General features: G+C 35.9%; 1 protein-coding gene across 1 annotated transcript in view; it reads right to left on the bottom strand.

Annotated features, from left to right (window-relative positions):
• Nucleotides 1-14884, bottom strand: part of VAV3 (vav guanine nucleotide exchange factor 3) — a 187581-nt gene that overhangs the window by 89230 nt on the left and 83467 nt on the right. Inside the window, exons 3-10 of the mRNA XM_039329572.1 lie at nucleotides 12627-12685; nucleotides 12121-12186; nucleotides 10340-10448; nucleotides 9416-9508; nucleotides 6768-6836; nucleotides 4627-4730; nucleotides 2934-3033; nucleotides 775-870 (exon numbers count right to left, since the gene is read on the bottom strand). Coding sequence (XP_039185506.1) covers nucleotides 775-870; nucleotides 2934-3033; nucleotides 4627-4730; nucleotides 6768-6836; nucleotides 9416-9508; nucleotides 10340-10448; nucleotides 12121-12186; nucleotides 12627-12685 — 696 coding nt within the window. The remainder of the gene's footprint in view (nucleotides 1-774; nucleotides 871-2933; nucleotides 3034-4626; nucleotides 4731-6767; nucleotides 6837-9415; nucleotides 9509-10339; nucleotides 10449-12120; nucleotides 12187-12626; nucleotides 12686-14884) is intronic.

The raw sequence follows: 14884 nt of genomic DNA, 5'->3' as shown, positions 1-14884 counted from the left end.
ACAATCTTTCTTAAACTGATTTAAAAATTATACTCTTCTTAGCAGATCCCTAGGGCAACCTTTGCATTACCTACAGGTGGACAAGTGGACCATTTAATACAACTCTCCACACGGGTCAGAGCCATTGTGTGTTTATTATACTGATATATATCCTGGCTGACAAAAACAACATTGTGTGATAAATTATACTGATATATATCCTGGCTGACAAAAACAACAACAATATAATAGTAATGACCTGCTCACTGCATTGTATTATATCAGGCTTCTTCAACCTTATAGATGTTGCATTACAATTCCCACCTGGAATGTACCAGAGTGGGTAAGACCATACCAAACAATACAAGGACTGAGACTAGACAGTAGCAAACTAGCACCAATTCTGAGTGGTAGCTTTGCTTTAAGTGGGATAACTGTTGTGTGGTGAGAATCATGAGTTCCTTTCCAAAGAAGGTGAGTGCTATGCTTCTAAAATAACACCGTCCCCCCAAAAAAAGTAGCTTAAAATTGACAGGATGTTTTAAAATAAAGGACCCAAAGACTAGGTTAGGGATAGATGCTTGTGAAGAAAATCTATCTCTGTGATTGCTAAGAGTTGACACCAACTTGATGGCATATAATCAATAATCAATCAGTCTGACACTCTTACAGCTGACCTTCTTAAATGTGTACTCTCAGTAGTCCAAATTACAGTACAAACAGCAAGTGGTCTAAATAGTTGCACAGAGATAGAACTAGCAAGATACAATCTCAATCATCAGAAAAATTAAATACCTGAAGTAGCAAATGATATTTCAGAACCCGTTGCATTGGAACCACAAGGAGATCCCGCAGAGTAAATTTCCCATTATTAGCTCTTTTGGAACATTCCTAATTAAAGAATAACCAATAATTGAATAAATAAAATGTCTCAGGGTAATTCTGGAACATAATCAAAATGGCAATGTTATTTTTCATAAGATAGGAGACACGTGTCTCAAACTGCACCAACTATTCAATTATATTGAATTTTTATTCAGTTTGAATACTGGGGTCTTCAGATTAAGTCTTCTTCCTCACCCAGCCCATGTTTTGTAATTCAAAGATCAAGCACAGTTCAAAAAAGACTGAGGAGGTCTGGCTTAGAAGAAATCATTTGAGTTATGATCTGGTCAGGATTACCAGAAACAAGTGTGGATGATTAAAATTTTAATTTCAGTCTCTCCCCTTCAAATCATCAAGAGTCCTTTTCTGTTGGGGTAGGACAGGGGTAGGCAACCTTAGCTCTTTTATGACTCGTGAACTTCAACACCCAGAATTCCTAAGCCAGCCATGTTGGCTCAGGAATTCTGGGAGTTGAAGTCCACAAGTCATAAAAGAGCCAAGGTTGCCTACCCCTGGGGTAGGATATAAACGGATGACACCCAAAAAAGTAAGTGGAGCCAGAACAGAATAGTAAATTGAGCCAGGATAAAGTTAATTTAAGGTCCATATAAATATAATTAAATTTAAACTTAATTAAATAGTCAACATGATTACTCCCCATGTATTTAATAAGTTTCCTCTACTAAGATATTAAGAATTGCAGTTCAGCAACAATGTTCAGAAGCTCAATGTTCTGGAGGGCTCCTGTAGCCCTGGGTGGGCACCCTTAGTAATTAAAGCTTGCAAGGAGAGCTCTACCATTTATTGCTGTAAATAAATTCACAGGCAATTTTAACTCTTGGTCTGCACATTTAGGAGAATGAGGTGACATTGCAAGTGTAATGTAAAAGAATATACTTCTTCAGTACAGAATTGTGGGTTATTTTCCCTCAAATCTGCCTTGCAAAATGCTCTTTCCTATGACAAAGAATGAACTGCACTCAGCCCTTCAGCCCAATCCTCTTCAGCAGTGACACGTTATCTATGGAGGGAGGGGATTCAGACTCTATTTGCATTTGGAAATGGTTCCATCCATTTCACCATCCCAGCTTTAACCATCTCACCATGTCTACCACCCTAGTCTGCAAAACATTTACACCAAACATAATCTCCAGTTTCGTTGTAGAAATAAAATTAGCATTCATAAATTGGAATGCCTATAAATTATGCAATATATAAAATGGACAAATAATAGATCCCACCTCTCTCCCCTGCATATCCTGCTCCCTCCCCTTCCATCTTTTAATCATAATTTTGTATTCTTATTGTTGACAGAAATATATAGAGATATAGATAGATATAGACATTGATATAGACACATGGTTTTAAAGCTGTTAATGTTGTAAACTGCCCAAGGTTGCCTCATGGCAAGATAAATAGCTAGACAGACAGACAGACAGACCACGGGTTGTGTCACGTGACGCATTGTGAATATCGTAATGTTTTTTGCCTTTGCAGAGCCAGGATGGGTATTGCCTGCGCCTCACACATCCGGCCTGCAGGCCGCCATTTTGACACCCCAAGCTAGACAGACAGACAGACAGATAGATAGATAAAGGTAGTTCTCAATCTACAACCACAACTGAGCCCACAATTTCGGTTGTTAAATGAGATATTTGAGTTTTGCTCCATTTTACGACCATTCTTGCTACAGTTATTAAGTGAATCGTCACAGTTGGTAAGTTAGGAACCTGATTGTTAAGTGAATCCAGCTTCCCTACTGACTTTGCTTGTCAAAAAGGTTGCAGAAAGTGATCACGAGCCCTTGAGACACAGCAACGGCTGTAAGTATGAACCAGTGGCCAAGCATCTGAATTTTGGTCACATGACCATAGGGACGCCACAAAGTTTGTAACTGTGAAAAGTGGTCATAAATCACTGTACCGCTGTAACTTTGAACGGTCACTAAATGAACAGTTTTAAGTCAAGAACTACCTGTAGATAGATAGATACAGTAATAGAGTTTGATTGTAAGATTTGAATCTAAATGTGTTTCATTTATAAATAAAACAATAAAATGTCCCAGACACCTCCAATTTCAGCTTAACATCTTCTTTTGTCTTGGAGATATTATCCAAGCAGGAAATAGCCATCTCTACTTGACTGCAATACTGCCCATAAATCACCAATCTAGAACAATACAGGAAAATGAAAGAGTTAAATCAATTCATTTATATTTTATTAATGTTATATTTAGCTAGTTTATTTTAACTTTACCCCTAACTACTGTTTATAAATAGTCCTTGACTTACAACCACAGATGGGACCAGAATTTCCATTGCTAAGCAAGGTGGCTGTTAAATGAGTCATGGCCAATTTTACAAACTTTTGGCCGTGGTGGTTAAGCACTGCATCTCTGTGACTCATGTCATTAAGAGAATCTGGCTTCTTCCCCCACTGACTTTACTTGTTACCAGTCAGGTGGTGACCACGTGACCTTGGGATGCTGCAACCATAGCAGATACATGCTGGTTGTCAAGCACCTGAGTTTTGATCACATGACTGTAGGGAATGTTGTCATAAGTGCAAGGACCAGTCATAAGTCACTTTTTTATTGCTGCTGTAACTGTGAATGTTTTTTTTTTAAATAAACGGTTGTTAGCAGAGGCTACTTGTAGAATCTTAAGTTCATGTGGCTCCATCTCGGCAACTATTATAATCAAAATGCTATTTAAAAATCTCAGTCTGAAAAGTAAATGCTATGACTTTAATCGGGCTAGAAATAGAACTATAAATCTTTTTACAGAATAATTTTAGTATTTATTATTAAGGAGTTCTTCAACTTACGACCACCATTGAGCTCAGAATTATGGTCCTAGGTTGTAGCCGTCCTTAAACAAGGGGGCCCACCTGATCACCTTGCTTAACGACCACAATCCCTGCTCTCCCAGTTGTGGTCATAAGCAATCATATGGATTGCTAAGCAGAGCATGAGTTGCCTCAGAGGGTGGGACAGGCCTTAAGAGGTCTGGTGCACAGTAGGCCCAGGCCTGCACTGCACCTCCCTTTGGCCCAGGCTTTGGCCAAGGCAGGTGGATGGAGGCTGCTGTAGTGTTCTTTGATCAGTTGTAAGGGCAGGCAAATTGCCAAACATCTGATAATCACATGACAACAGAGGTTCTGCAGTGGCTGTAACTTTGGGTACAAGTCATAAGTTTCCTTTGTTCAGTGCTGTCATAATTTCAAACAGTTGAATAAACAGTCGTAAATCAAGGACTACTTGTAATACAATCCGCAGAAAGCTCAATGCAGAAGGCAAGGAATCACATGATTGCAATTAGTGATTGCATCAATTGTGTCCTGGCTATAGAAAGTATTAAATTTTCCCATATATTCCCCACCCTGGAGTAATAACATGAAGGAATGGATATGATGAAGTTTCTGTAGCCAATCCCAACCATAACTCTCTTCCTGTATTTTTAGAAATCAGAAAATGTGATATATATCAAATAAGGTTAATATCCAAGAAAACCATAACAAAATATACAAAAGGAAAAAGGGATGGATATAGCATATTCTACAGAATAACTTTCCATGAGTTTTTAATGCACTGAAATCATGTATTACAGATTAATACTAAATATGAAAAACATTCATATTTGAACATTTAAATGTTTACTTAAATTACATTAGATACAATTAGGATAAATTAATACCAACAGCCAGGTTCACATTTTGACAATATACACTATAGATATAGATATACATATAAACAACTATTACCTTTCCTTGTAGCTAATAAAAATTTTATACAAATTCTGGTCACTTTTGCTTACAATGGATTCATGAATATCCTGTGTTAAAGTTCTGTGGATCTTCACCAAATCCTGAAACAAAAATATAACCTATAAATCTTTTATAAGAATCTTCAGTGCTATCATATCAGCTTCCATTGTAAAGTTATTATTTTCATACAATGAAATACAGTAGTTAGACTATTTCATACTGGAATCTAGAAAGGTATTATCATTCTCAGTCTCTTTCTTCCCAGATCCCTGGTTGCATAAGAATTTACTTGATCAAAATAAACTCAGAAAATATCTTAATTCCATTTTAGATTCCTGATTGCAATCAGGTCTAATGTCTAAACACAGGGACCTGGAGGCAATTTAGTTTACTTATATAAATTTAGTACTAATGTCTTGCTCCTCAAAAGTTAAATAAACTGTAAATTTCTTACAATTAACTAAAGTTCTAATCCACACAACTGAGTCATAAATTCAAATGTTTGTTTGTTCCTGTTTTTCCACTTCAAACAAAATAGATATACCTATGGCCAGAACTTTCTTTTTCTACTGACACTGAAAAATTGCCTGCAAGGACAGAGGTGAATGTGTAAATGCTCAATGCAACACCTATCAAAAGCCTCCTGAGGAAAGTTGTTCAATTTTCCTGGCAGGAGACACAATTTTGAGACAAAACCCTTCGTCAACAGACAAGGAATTTACTGATTGCTGACTAGCAGCTTCTAATACAGAGAAGAGAGAAGCATCTACTATTTCCCATGCCATGATCACCCTAACTGACCATAACGCTTTCTCGGTGGTGTTTTTTGAAGATCTGACTTTGTTTTTATTTTTTAAAGCAGGATAAACTACTCAAGCAGTATATGAGAGGAGAAATTCTAAACACAATGGTGAAGAGAATGATAGAACAATGAATCCCTTATGCCCTTTGCATAAACTCTACATAAAAAGAAAAAAAAAGTTGGCTGAATTTTTTTAAGTACAATTAATTAACTAATCCATTCAAGTCCATCAGACAGTTAATCTAGACAATTAGAAAAAGTTATGAATTTGCTTAGTTATTTAACATATTGTATATTTTCATGGCTCTCATCTTCTATCTTTAAAAAATGAAACTCACCCACAGATTAGGGGGAAAGATACCATCCCTCTTCTACCCCACCAAGTGTTTTGAGATGACATTTTAAAGTCACATTCTAGGTCAGTGGTTCTCAACCTTTTTAATGCCGCGACCCCCCAAACAGTTGTAAGTCGAGGACTACTCAACCGGTCGTAAGTCGAGGACTACTCAACTGGTGCAGCACTGTTTGCAGAATGGGACTTTTGGCGGGTTCAGCAGGGCAGAGACAGCCTGGACAATTCCTATTGGCTTTTGAAAGCCAATAGAATTAGACTCTATTCAAGAGAGTGTATTCTATTGGCTTTCAAAAGCCAATAGAATAAAAGGGAATAGCACAGCTAAGGAAAAGGGGAAAAAAATGGCGGACTGCGTTGTTTGGCGACCCCCGTGAAATGGTTGTTCGACCCCATATGGGGTCCCGACCCACAGGTTGAGAACCACTGTTCTAGGCCTAGTAGACAAATAAACAAGTCAATAAACCATACGCTAGCCTTGTCCTTAATTCTGTCTCTTTAGTTTGGGTGACTAAATGGCAAGGATAAGGTTAAGCCAATAGTGGCTCACCAATGGAGTCTCCCCAAACCTACATTTTCCTGGCCAGTGACAACAAAGGACCCTAGGTTGAATGGCTTTTTCTGGGGAAAAGAAAGCTTAACACTTTTGTTGCTGTTATCCCTTTGAAGTCTTGTATGAAATGAAAAATGTGTTCATTTCTTCCCAACTTCCCTGCAGGAAGTCTTAATCTTCTCTTCCTCCTTAAGGAAGTGGGCTAGACAAAGTAGTAACAGCAGTAAGAAAGTGGGTATGTAAGGAGGGAGGAGTAAGACCAGTAGCTAAGCTATAATTTCCATTCGCTAAGCTCATCTATCAATTCAACTGTTAAGTCTCAAAGGATCCTTTCTGTACGTCCTATTTGTCTCCATTCTACCTAATTTCTCCAGAAATGCCTTGTAGGCAGCCTTCACATGAATATCATAAGCTCTGGAAATATTACATACGGGAATGTTGATGAATACTGTTTCAAATTCTGATGGGGTCAGAAATCTTTTCAATGGCACCATAAAAAACTGTAAAGAGAAAAACACAGAGAAGTAATATTATACATTTTGCCCAATGGAACTTCCTTTTAGGATGTTTGATGTCCACTCTTGTTTTAAATATATGCGTCTTAGAACACCTTATCATTTGATCAAGTTCCCAGCCTTGCATATTAAGTGTTAAATGGTTTTTTTTAATATTTTTTTTTATTTTCTATTTATTCAACATATACAACAAAATTCACTTTACAAAATAACCATAACCATAACCATAGTGCCGTTTGCTCCTTCCCCCCACGCTGCATCCACCCTCTCTAATACCTTCCCTACTTCCCTCCTCTTTACCAAAGCATTTACCAAACTTCTGATACATAAAGATGATATTTTCCTCTGATTAATTCCAACGAACAAAAGGTATAGCACTGTATCTTTACAGTAAAGCTAAATGATCAAATTCCCCCAAACGTTAGCAGTAATAAACTAATTAAAACCAGATTTTATAATGGATATTTAAGGAGGTTATAAGTTATTTCTCCATTGGGTCATTGCATGTGTATCTAGTATAGCAATAAAAAGAAATATTTGAAGCAAAGATCATTTTGGTAGCAAACTCTTGTAATTTTTTGAAAAGTGCTTTATTGTCTTTGCCTTGGTTTTTTTCCTGAAAGAAAATATCACTGTGCATTAAAATTCCCTTTTATCTCCATCAGGGTTTCTCAACCTCAAAACTTTGAAAAATTCTTGGAGATGAAGTCCACATAATTTAAAGTTCCTGAGGTTGAGAAACACTGATCTAAATCATTTAATAACTTGCAACATATTCCACAACAGAATATTCCTGGGGGGGAAAAATAGAATCAGTACTAGAATTTCCATTGAGAGATTATAAGGAGGTCAGGGAGAAGGTGGATTTTTCAATCTTACATTTAATTATTTCTCAAGCCATACAGTTTTGAAACTGCTTATTGAGTAGATATATATAACTTTTAAAAAAGAAAAGAAAAATGAGTTTGCCATGCAGTGAAATATACTGTGATATAAAATAAGCGTATAACAGCAACATACTCTTAAGATGAAAAACTGATTATTTAATATTTAATGTATCCAGCAGTAAAGTTTAGAAAGTTGCAGTATATTAGGGATTTCAAAATGCTTCAGCACCAAAACAGTTTATTCAATTATCTGCCAAGTTTAACAAACATTTGCATATGTGGTTTGATCCTTCCAAACCACATATGTTTTCACCGAAAGCAGAAAATAATTGGCTGAAAAATTGTTTAAAAAAACTTTTTTAAAAAAATTAACAGACAGGATATACTCACTGACAGAAATGCTACAGAGATTATCAGCTATGTTCTGTAACAAACTCTTGATCCAGAGATGTACTTAAACAGAAAAAAACATCTATCTGTACTCTCTGTTGAGAAGTGGATAGTTGTTGGGTTTTTTGACAAATTATAGATATTTCAATGGAAGACAATAGAACAGTGGTGGTGAACCTATGGCATGCATGCCAGAGGCGGCACTCAGAGCCCTCTCTGTGGGCACATGTGCCGTCACTCCAGCCTCGCCTCCCACCATGGCCCCCTCCTCACCAGCAACCGCCCCGGAGGAGATTCACCCCCAAGCGTGACCCATGCAGAGTAGTGCAGCCAAGGACATGGCAGCCAGGACACGACTCCACTCTCGCGCCCTGTCACATGCAGTTGATGCTGCGGGATGGGGACAGAGGGCGTGGCTGCTATGGCACTGCTGGGCCACCTGGGCGATTTGCGGCAGGCCATGGAGGCAGTGGCTGGCCCTGCGGGTGGGCGAGGGGCAGGTGGAGTGGGGCCAGAGTGGGCGGGGTAGGGGCAGAGCAGGCAGGGTGGTTTTGGGGCACTCTGTCTCTAAAAGGTTTGCCATCACTACAATAGAATATATTGCCATTGTTTCCCATAACTAATTTAAGTAAATAAATAAATAACATACACCATACATATAGTATATAGCCAATTTGATCTATTTAAGGCACCATGCTAGAAACAGGGAGAGGATGAGTTATAGTTCTGTCTTAGGTATGCAAGCTGACTGGATGACTTTGGGCCAATCACTCTCTCTCAGTCCAGCCCACCTCACATGATTGTTGTTGTGGGGAAAATAGGAGGAGGAAGGAGCATTGTATGTATTCACCACCTTGAATTATTTATAAAAATAATAAAGACAGGATTTTTTTAAAAATCCAGATGAATCTAATACTTTCTTACTTTAAAATCACTGAAGATCTTGGATTATGGCAGGTAATGAATATAAATAAATTTACCAAATTTTATGCACTGCTTATCTTTGTGGCCCAGTGGTGGAAAAAAAAAGGGGGGGGGAGGTTGCTAACTGGTCTCAAGTTCCCTCTGAGATCAACAGTGCTGTCTTTTGAACACAGCAAACTCAGAACTCTTTGAAGAAACATTCTGGATGAAGCTGTTTTATTTCAAGGTCAAAACCAAACATGTTTTCTATTTTGTGCACACCTCCATTATGTATACATCCCTGCCCGAAACTTCTCTGCTCTCCGAGCTCCCCTGGCAATAAGTGGGAAATGAGTTCCTGATTGTTTTAGCACATCACTTTACCTTTTCGATTGATTCCAGTGTTTCGGTGTATTTCTCTTCAGTCTGTTTTATTTCCGAAAGACAGCAGGTTCTTATGTCATTCTCAGGACATTTCTGCCAAGTCAATAAGAGTTTACTTGAATATGAGCGCACTTCTGGGTATTTTTCAGGCGGACCATATTTCTCTACCAACTGTCAGTGATAGTCAGCATCCTAATCTATCTTGTTGTAGACCTGAATTCAGCAACATGCTGTCTACAGGAACATCTGTCTTGCCCTACACCTTGCCAATTTAAAGAACAATCGAAGCAGAATCTCTCTCAGGATTTCTGGAAATACAGTAAATGAGAAATGTGCTTCTCCCACTGTATCCCGTGTGGACCCTTTGAGATTATGAGAAAAGGCTGTGGCAGCGGATCTAAACCCCGTCTTCACAGGTCAGGATATCAATCAATTAAAGAAATGGTAGAAGGAAGAGAAAAAGAGACCACTGCGGGAAATTGGGGGGGAAATGTTGAGGGAAGCCATGAGAAGGGGCAGAGCCAATGCAGGCAAAAGAACCAATGAAGTTTTATTCTCTGTGTTTCATGTTTTAAAACTTCTTAAATGAGAACAGGACATTTCAAAACACTGTTATACTGGTATGTTCGTTATCAGGCAAGTTAGGTATTTCAAACACTCACTTAATTGAGCAAGTAAGGAAGCAGAATGAGGATAGGCCAAAATATTTCTGTGAAAAGAAAAAAATTACCAGGGAGATGATACTTCCAGTAAGTGGAAGCTTATTAGGAAGGAAATTGGAGCCAAGTTGCTAAGGGCTTCAATATGATTAATTGGCTCTTAATACTCCATTGGAAATCCATGGGACTGAAATGTGTTTAATTTTGGATTATGGTCTAAATATATTATTTCTTTTGTGCCCAGCTGAATCTTTTCACATCTTACAAGTTGATGTGCTGCTTCCGCTTTCATTAGGTCTTCATATACTTCATCACCTTCATCTTCTCCATAAACACAATCATAAAGATCTTCATCTTCGTTCACTCTCGTTTCACTAGAATACAATGGGAAAGGAGAAAATTAAGAAGGCATAATACCGTCGGACTTATTTTAAAAATCTAGAAGAGTATCACAAAATAATGCATATCTTCCCTCTAGTCTCCTCTCCATTTTAGGGCACTGTCAGAAGGCAGACTGGAAACATCTGGCTTGGCTTTAGGTTGCTGAGATCACCTGAACACTAAACTATGGTAAAGCTTAACAGTGGTTAGTGAATACAAGAAACCTATGGAATCATAATTACTATCAATACATTGTCCCTAGGTTCAAAAAGAACAACAAGCTAGGCTAGAACTGTAATTTCTTCTCTCATCAGTACCACAAATGTAGGAGAGATAACTTATGCTCAGTAAAAGGCTATATTATACTCATTTTTGTAACAATAAATCAGGATGGGGGAACTCTTCGCCAATCAGGAGAAAAAACATTTTTTATTGGGGACCTGGGAGTTGATATATTATATTTTATATATATTGTGGGTTACTAAGCAATTGCCCTGTTTGACTGCAGGGAAGTCACAAATGCTCATCACATGATATAGCAGGATGCTCCAACTGTTGTAAATATGAGCTAGTTGCTAAGTGCCTGAGTTGCAATCCTATGACCTCAGAGGTGGTACGATGGCTGGAACTTCAAGGATCAGTCCTAAGTGTCACTTGTTCAGCAACATCACAACTTCAAATGGTCACTGAACAAACAGTCATTAAATTGATTACCCAATTTATGACAGTGGCACTAATTCATGAGGCTCTGGATGTCATAAAAATTGAAATTAGAATTTGGAAGTAGAATACCTTGTACCTCTATTCCATGGTTTGGCTTATTATTGTTGTTGTTGTTATAATATACACATATATATACATACATACATATATATAAATTTAAAAACTAAAATTACTCTATACAAATACATACATATACATACATATATATATATATATATATATATATATATATATATATATATATACACAGACATATATAAAAACTAAAATTACTTTATCTTACTCCTTTCCTAACCTAACCACCAGCAAAATATGAAGTAAAAAGATTAAATAGGTTAAAAGAAGCATGAAGGAAAAAGTCAAAACATAGGCAGCTTTGCTCGGTCTTCATTTCAACTCATTTTAAGTATGTTATTCTGTTATTTAGAAATAAGCAAAGACAATGCACTGTATTTGAAGAATTAATGTGCTAAAATAAATATTTTTCTTTCTTTTCTGCAAGAGCTGCATAATCTGAATTCAAATACAGGTAAATATGCAGGAACTGGAACAATTTTGTTATCCTGAGGAAATTTGAAACTGATGACATCAAAAGAGGTACAGATATTTTTTTGGGGGTTCTTTGTGAGTTGGAAGGTATGATGAAGGCATAAGCTTAACAGAGGTTTAACACACTTATTTTTGTCCTTTTTTAAAAAACAGGATAGATGCCATGATCCCTATTAATTATCTTATAAGGCTGCTAGAGACCTCTTGAATGGCAAATTTGAAGTCTTCATCAGGTGAGTTTGTCTTCAACTAAAAATTAATTACAAGCTTAATAACTTAAAAGAATTTAAAGTAAACAGCAAAAAGCTGATTGAAATATTGTTCTCCACATGATCAGCATAATGTCAACACCCTACAAATTAGAACCCACAATTAATACACAATATGACCTACTCTATTAAATCTGGAAGGCCTTTGTATATGTCTTCATCATTAACACTCTCTTCTGTAGGAAAGGGCCTATGGAAACAAAACAAAAAAACAAAGAAACAAAGGTTATTAATTATCATAAAGAACAATCTGATTCAATCATATTATTGTTCTTTTCTCTTTTTTTTTTTTTTTTTTTTTTTTTTTTTTTTTGCTGCTTTTGTGAGCCAGCCAGAGTTACCATAGATAAGATAGGTGACCATATAAGTCCTTTGCTTGAATAAATAAATAGATGATCATATAAATGGCTTTACTGGCATGTCTGAGCAAGTATTGCATTTTTCATTTCATCTGGATACTGTATATTAACGTAACTAATTTCAATCAGATCATTCAATTGTAAAACGTAACTTTTTAAAAAGTGGAAATACTTTGAAACAAAAATGATTTGCAGTTCATTTTCTAAGCAAATATTTGCATTATAAACAAAAATCAAAGTTTTTTTTTTAAAAATCCTAACTATATTGTACCTTATTCCAGTGCTTAAAGCAGTAGGGGTGCGAGAAAGTTTGGATAAAGTTTCAATAACCTGCAAAGGGGATGGAAAATATTGATTTAGTTACAAGAAAAAAAAATTTCAAGCACCATTTAAACAGCATCCATTAGCTAAGATACAAAGAAAAGGCATGTGCCATTTCTACTTAATACATTTTTAGATGTAATACTGATTTTGAATGAACCTGGTACAAACATGCATAAAATGAAATTGTACTATACTTTGACTATTGTTAAAATAAGACTGTAATATGATCACTTTTTATATATGAATAAAATGAATTACTTTAATTAATATTTGATAATTTATCATCATTTAATCTTAAATTTGATAATTAAATTAACTTTGCAATTTAGTTAATATTGGATCAGTTGATAATAATAATAATAAAGTAAAATAGTTTACTTTCTTTTTTTTTATTAAAAGTTTTACAAATTACAATATAAACCCACCCATCCCCTCCCCCCCCCACTTCCCAGAGCTGATTACAAGGTAACAAATAAACAAACATAATCTAGCTAACATAAACCAACTAAACTATCAATCAAAACCATAATACACTTTAACTCCTTCTCAAAACAAATATTAACAAATTAAGACAAAAATAATACAATTAATACTGTTAATAATTATCTATCTATTCAAAAGCAAGGTAATACTTTTCAGTTTCATACTTCTTCTGAATATAATCAATCCATCTTCTCCAAACCATAATATATCTTTCTTGTGAATGATCCTTCAAATAGGCGGAGATTTTCGCCATTTCTGCTAAATTAGACACTTTAAGTATCCATTCTTCCAAAGTAGGCAATAAGTTTTTCTTCCAATATTGCCCCACCAATAATCTTGCAGCAGTTATAAGGTTCAACATCAAACTAGTTTCTTTAACATCCAAATCTACAATAATATCCAACAAAAATAATTGCGGAGTAAACTTTATCTTTTTCTTAAAAATCTTTTGAATATTCCACCAAATCTTAATCCAAAAAGCTTTAATATCTTTACAAGTCCACCAAATACGAAAATAAGTTGCATCTAAATTTTCACATCTCCAACATTTGGGCTGTAAATTCGGATACATGCGGGACAACTTTTGGGGATCCAAATGCCATCTATAAAACATTTTATAAAAATTTTCTCTTAAATTTTGTGCTTGAGTAAATTTTACATTTCTAACCGAGATTGTCTCCCATGTATCCAATAAAATTGGCTCTTGGATATTTTGCGCCCATTTGATCATACAATCTTTAACTAACTCCGTTTCCGAGTCCAATTCTATTAAAGCATTATAAATTCTTTTTATATGAAATCGACTTTGATCTTTAATCTGTTTTACCAAATTCACATCCCCTAAAGTAATACCAACCTTTTTATCTATATTCCACCTCAATAACAATTGATTGTAATAAAACCAAGAATATACAATATTTTCTTGCTTCAACTCAGTTAAAGGCTTTAGTTGTCAATGCTGCCCAACCAAACTAAGTAATTCCTTATAAGAAATCTTATCCAAATTTACTCCCCTAGATACTCCCTCTATCACGTGTCCTGGAACCCCCCAAATTGGAATTTTATAATTTAACCTATAACAATACTTTTTGCAGACATGCAACAAGGCACTTCTCAAAATATGGGTTTTAAAAACCTGATACACTTTTATATCATAAATTAAATATGCGTGCCATCCATATAATAAATCCCATCCCTCAAGAGAAAGGATATTCTTATTTGTTAAGTTGAGCCAATCACTAATCAAGGTTAAAGCCACCGCTTCATAATACAATTTTAAATTCGGTGCCTTTAATCCTCCTCTTTCCCGTGTATCCTGCATAATTTTGAATTTAACTCTCGGCTTTTTCCCTGCCCAAATAAATTTATTAATCCCCTTCTGCTATTCTTCCAAATTGGCATCTTTTTTCAAAATAGGTATCATCTGAAATAAAAAAAGAAACTTTGGAATTATATTCATTTTAACTGCTGAAATTCTCCCCAACAAAGATAATTGTAATTTTTTCTAATCATTTAAATCAGTGGTTCTCAACCTGTGGGTCGGGACCCCATTTGGGGTCGAACGACTATTTCACGGGGGTCGCCAAACAATGCAGTCCGCCATTTTTTCCCCCTTTTCCTTAGCTGTGCTACTCCCTTTTATTCTATTGGCTTTTGAAAGCCAATAGAATAGACTCTCTTGAATAGAGTCTAATTCTATTGGCTTTCAAAAGCCAATAGGAA

The sequence above is a fragment of the Crotalus tigris genome, unplaced genomic scaffold, assembly GCF_016545835.1.
Source record: "Crotalus tigris isolate CLP2741 ecotype Arizona unplaced genomic scaffold, ASM1654583v1 scf7180000024401.5802323, whole genome shotgun sequence".
NCBI lineage: Eukaryota > Metazoa > Chordata > Lepidosauria > Squamata > Viperidae > Crotalus > Crotalus tigris.
Note: the sequence above shows the minus strand (reverse complement) of the source record. Positions and strands in the feature narration are given on the sequence as shown.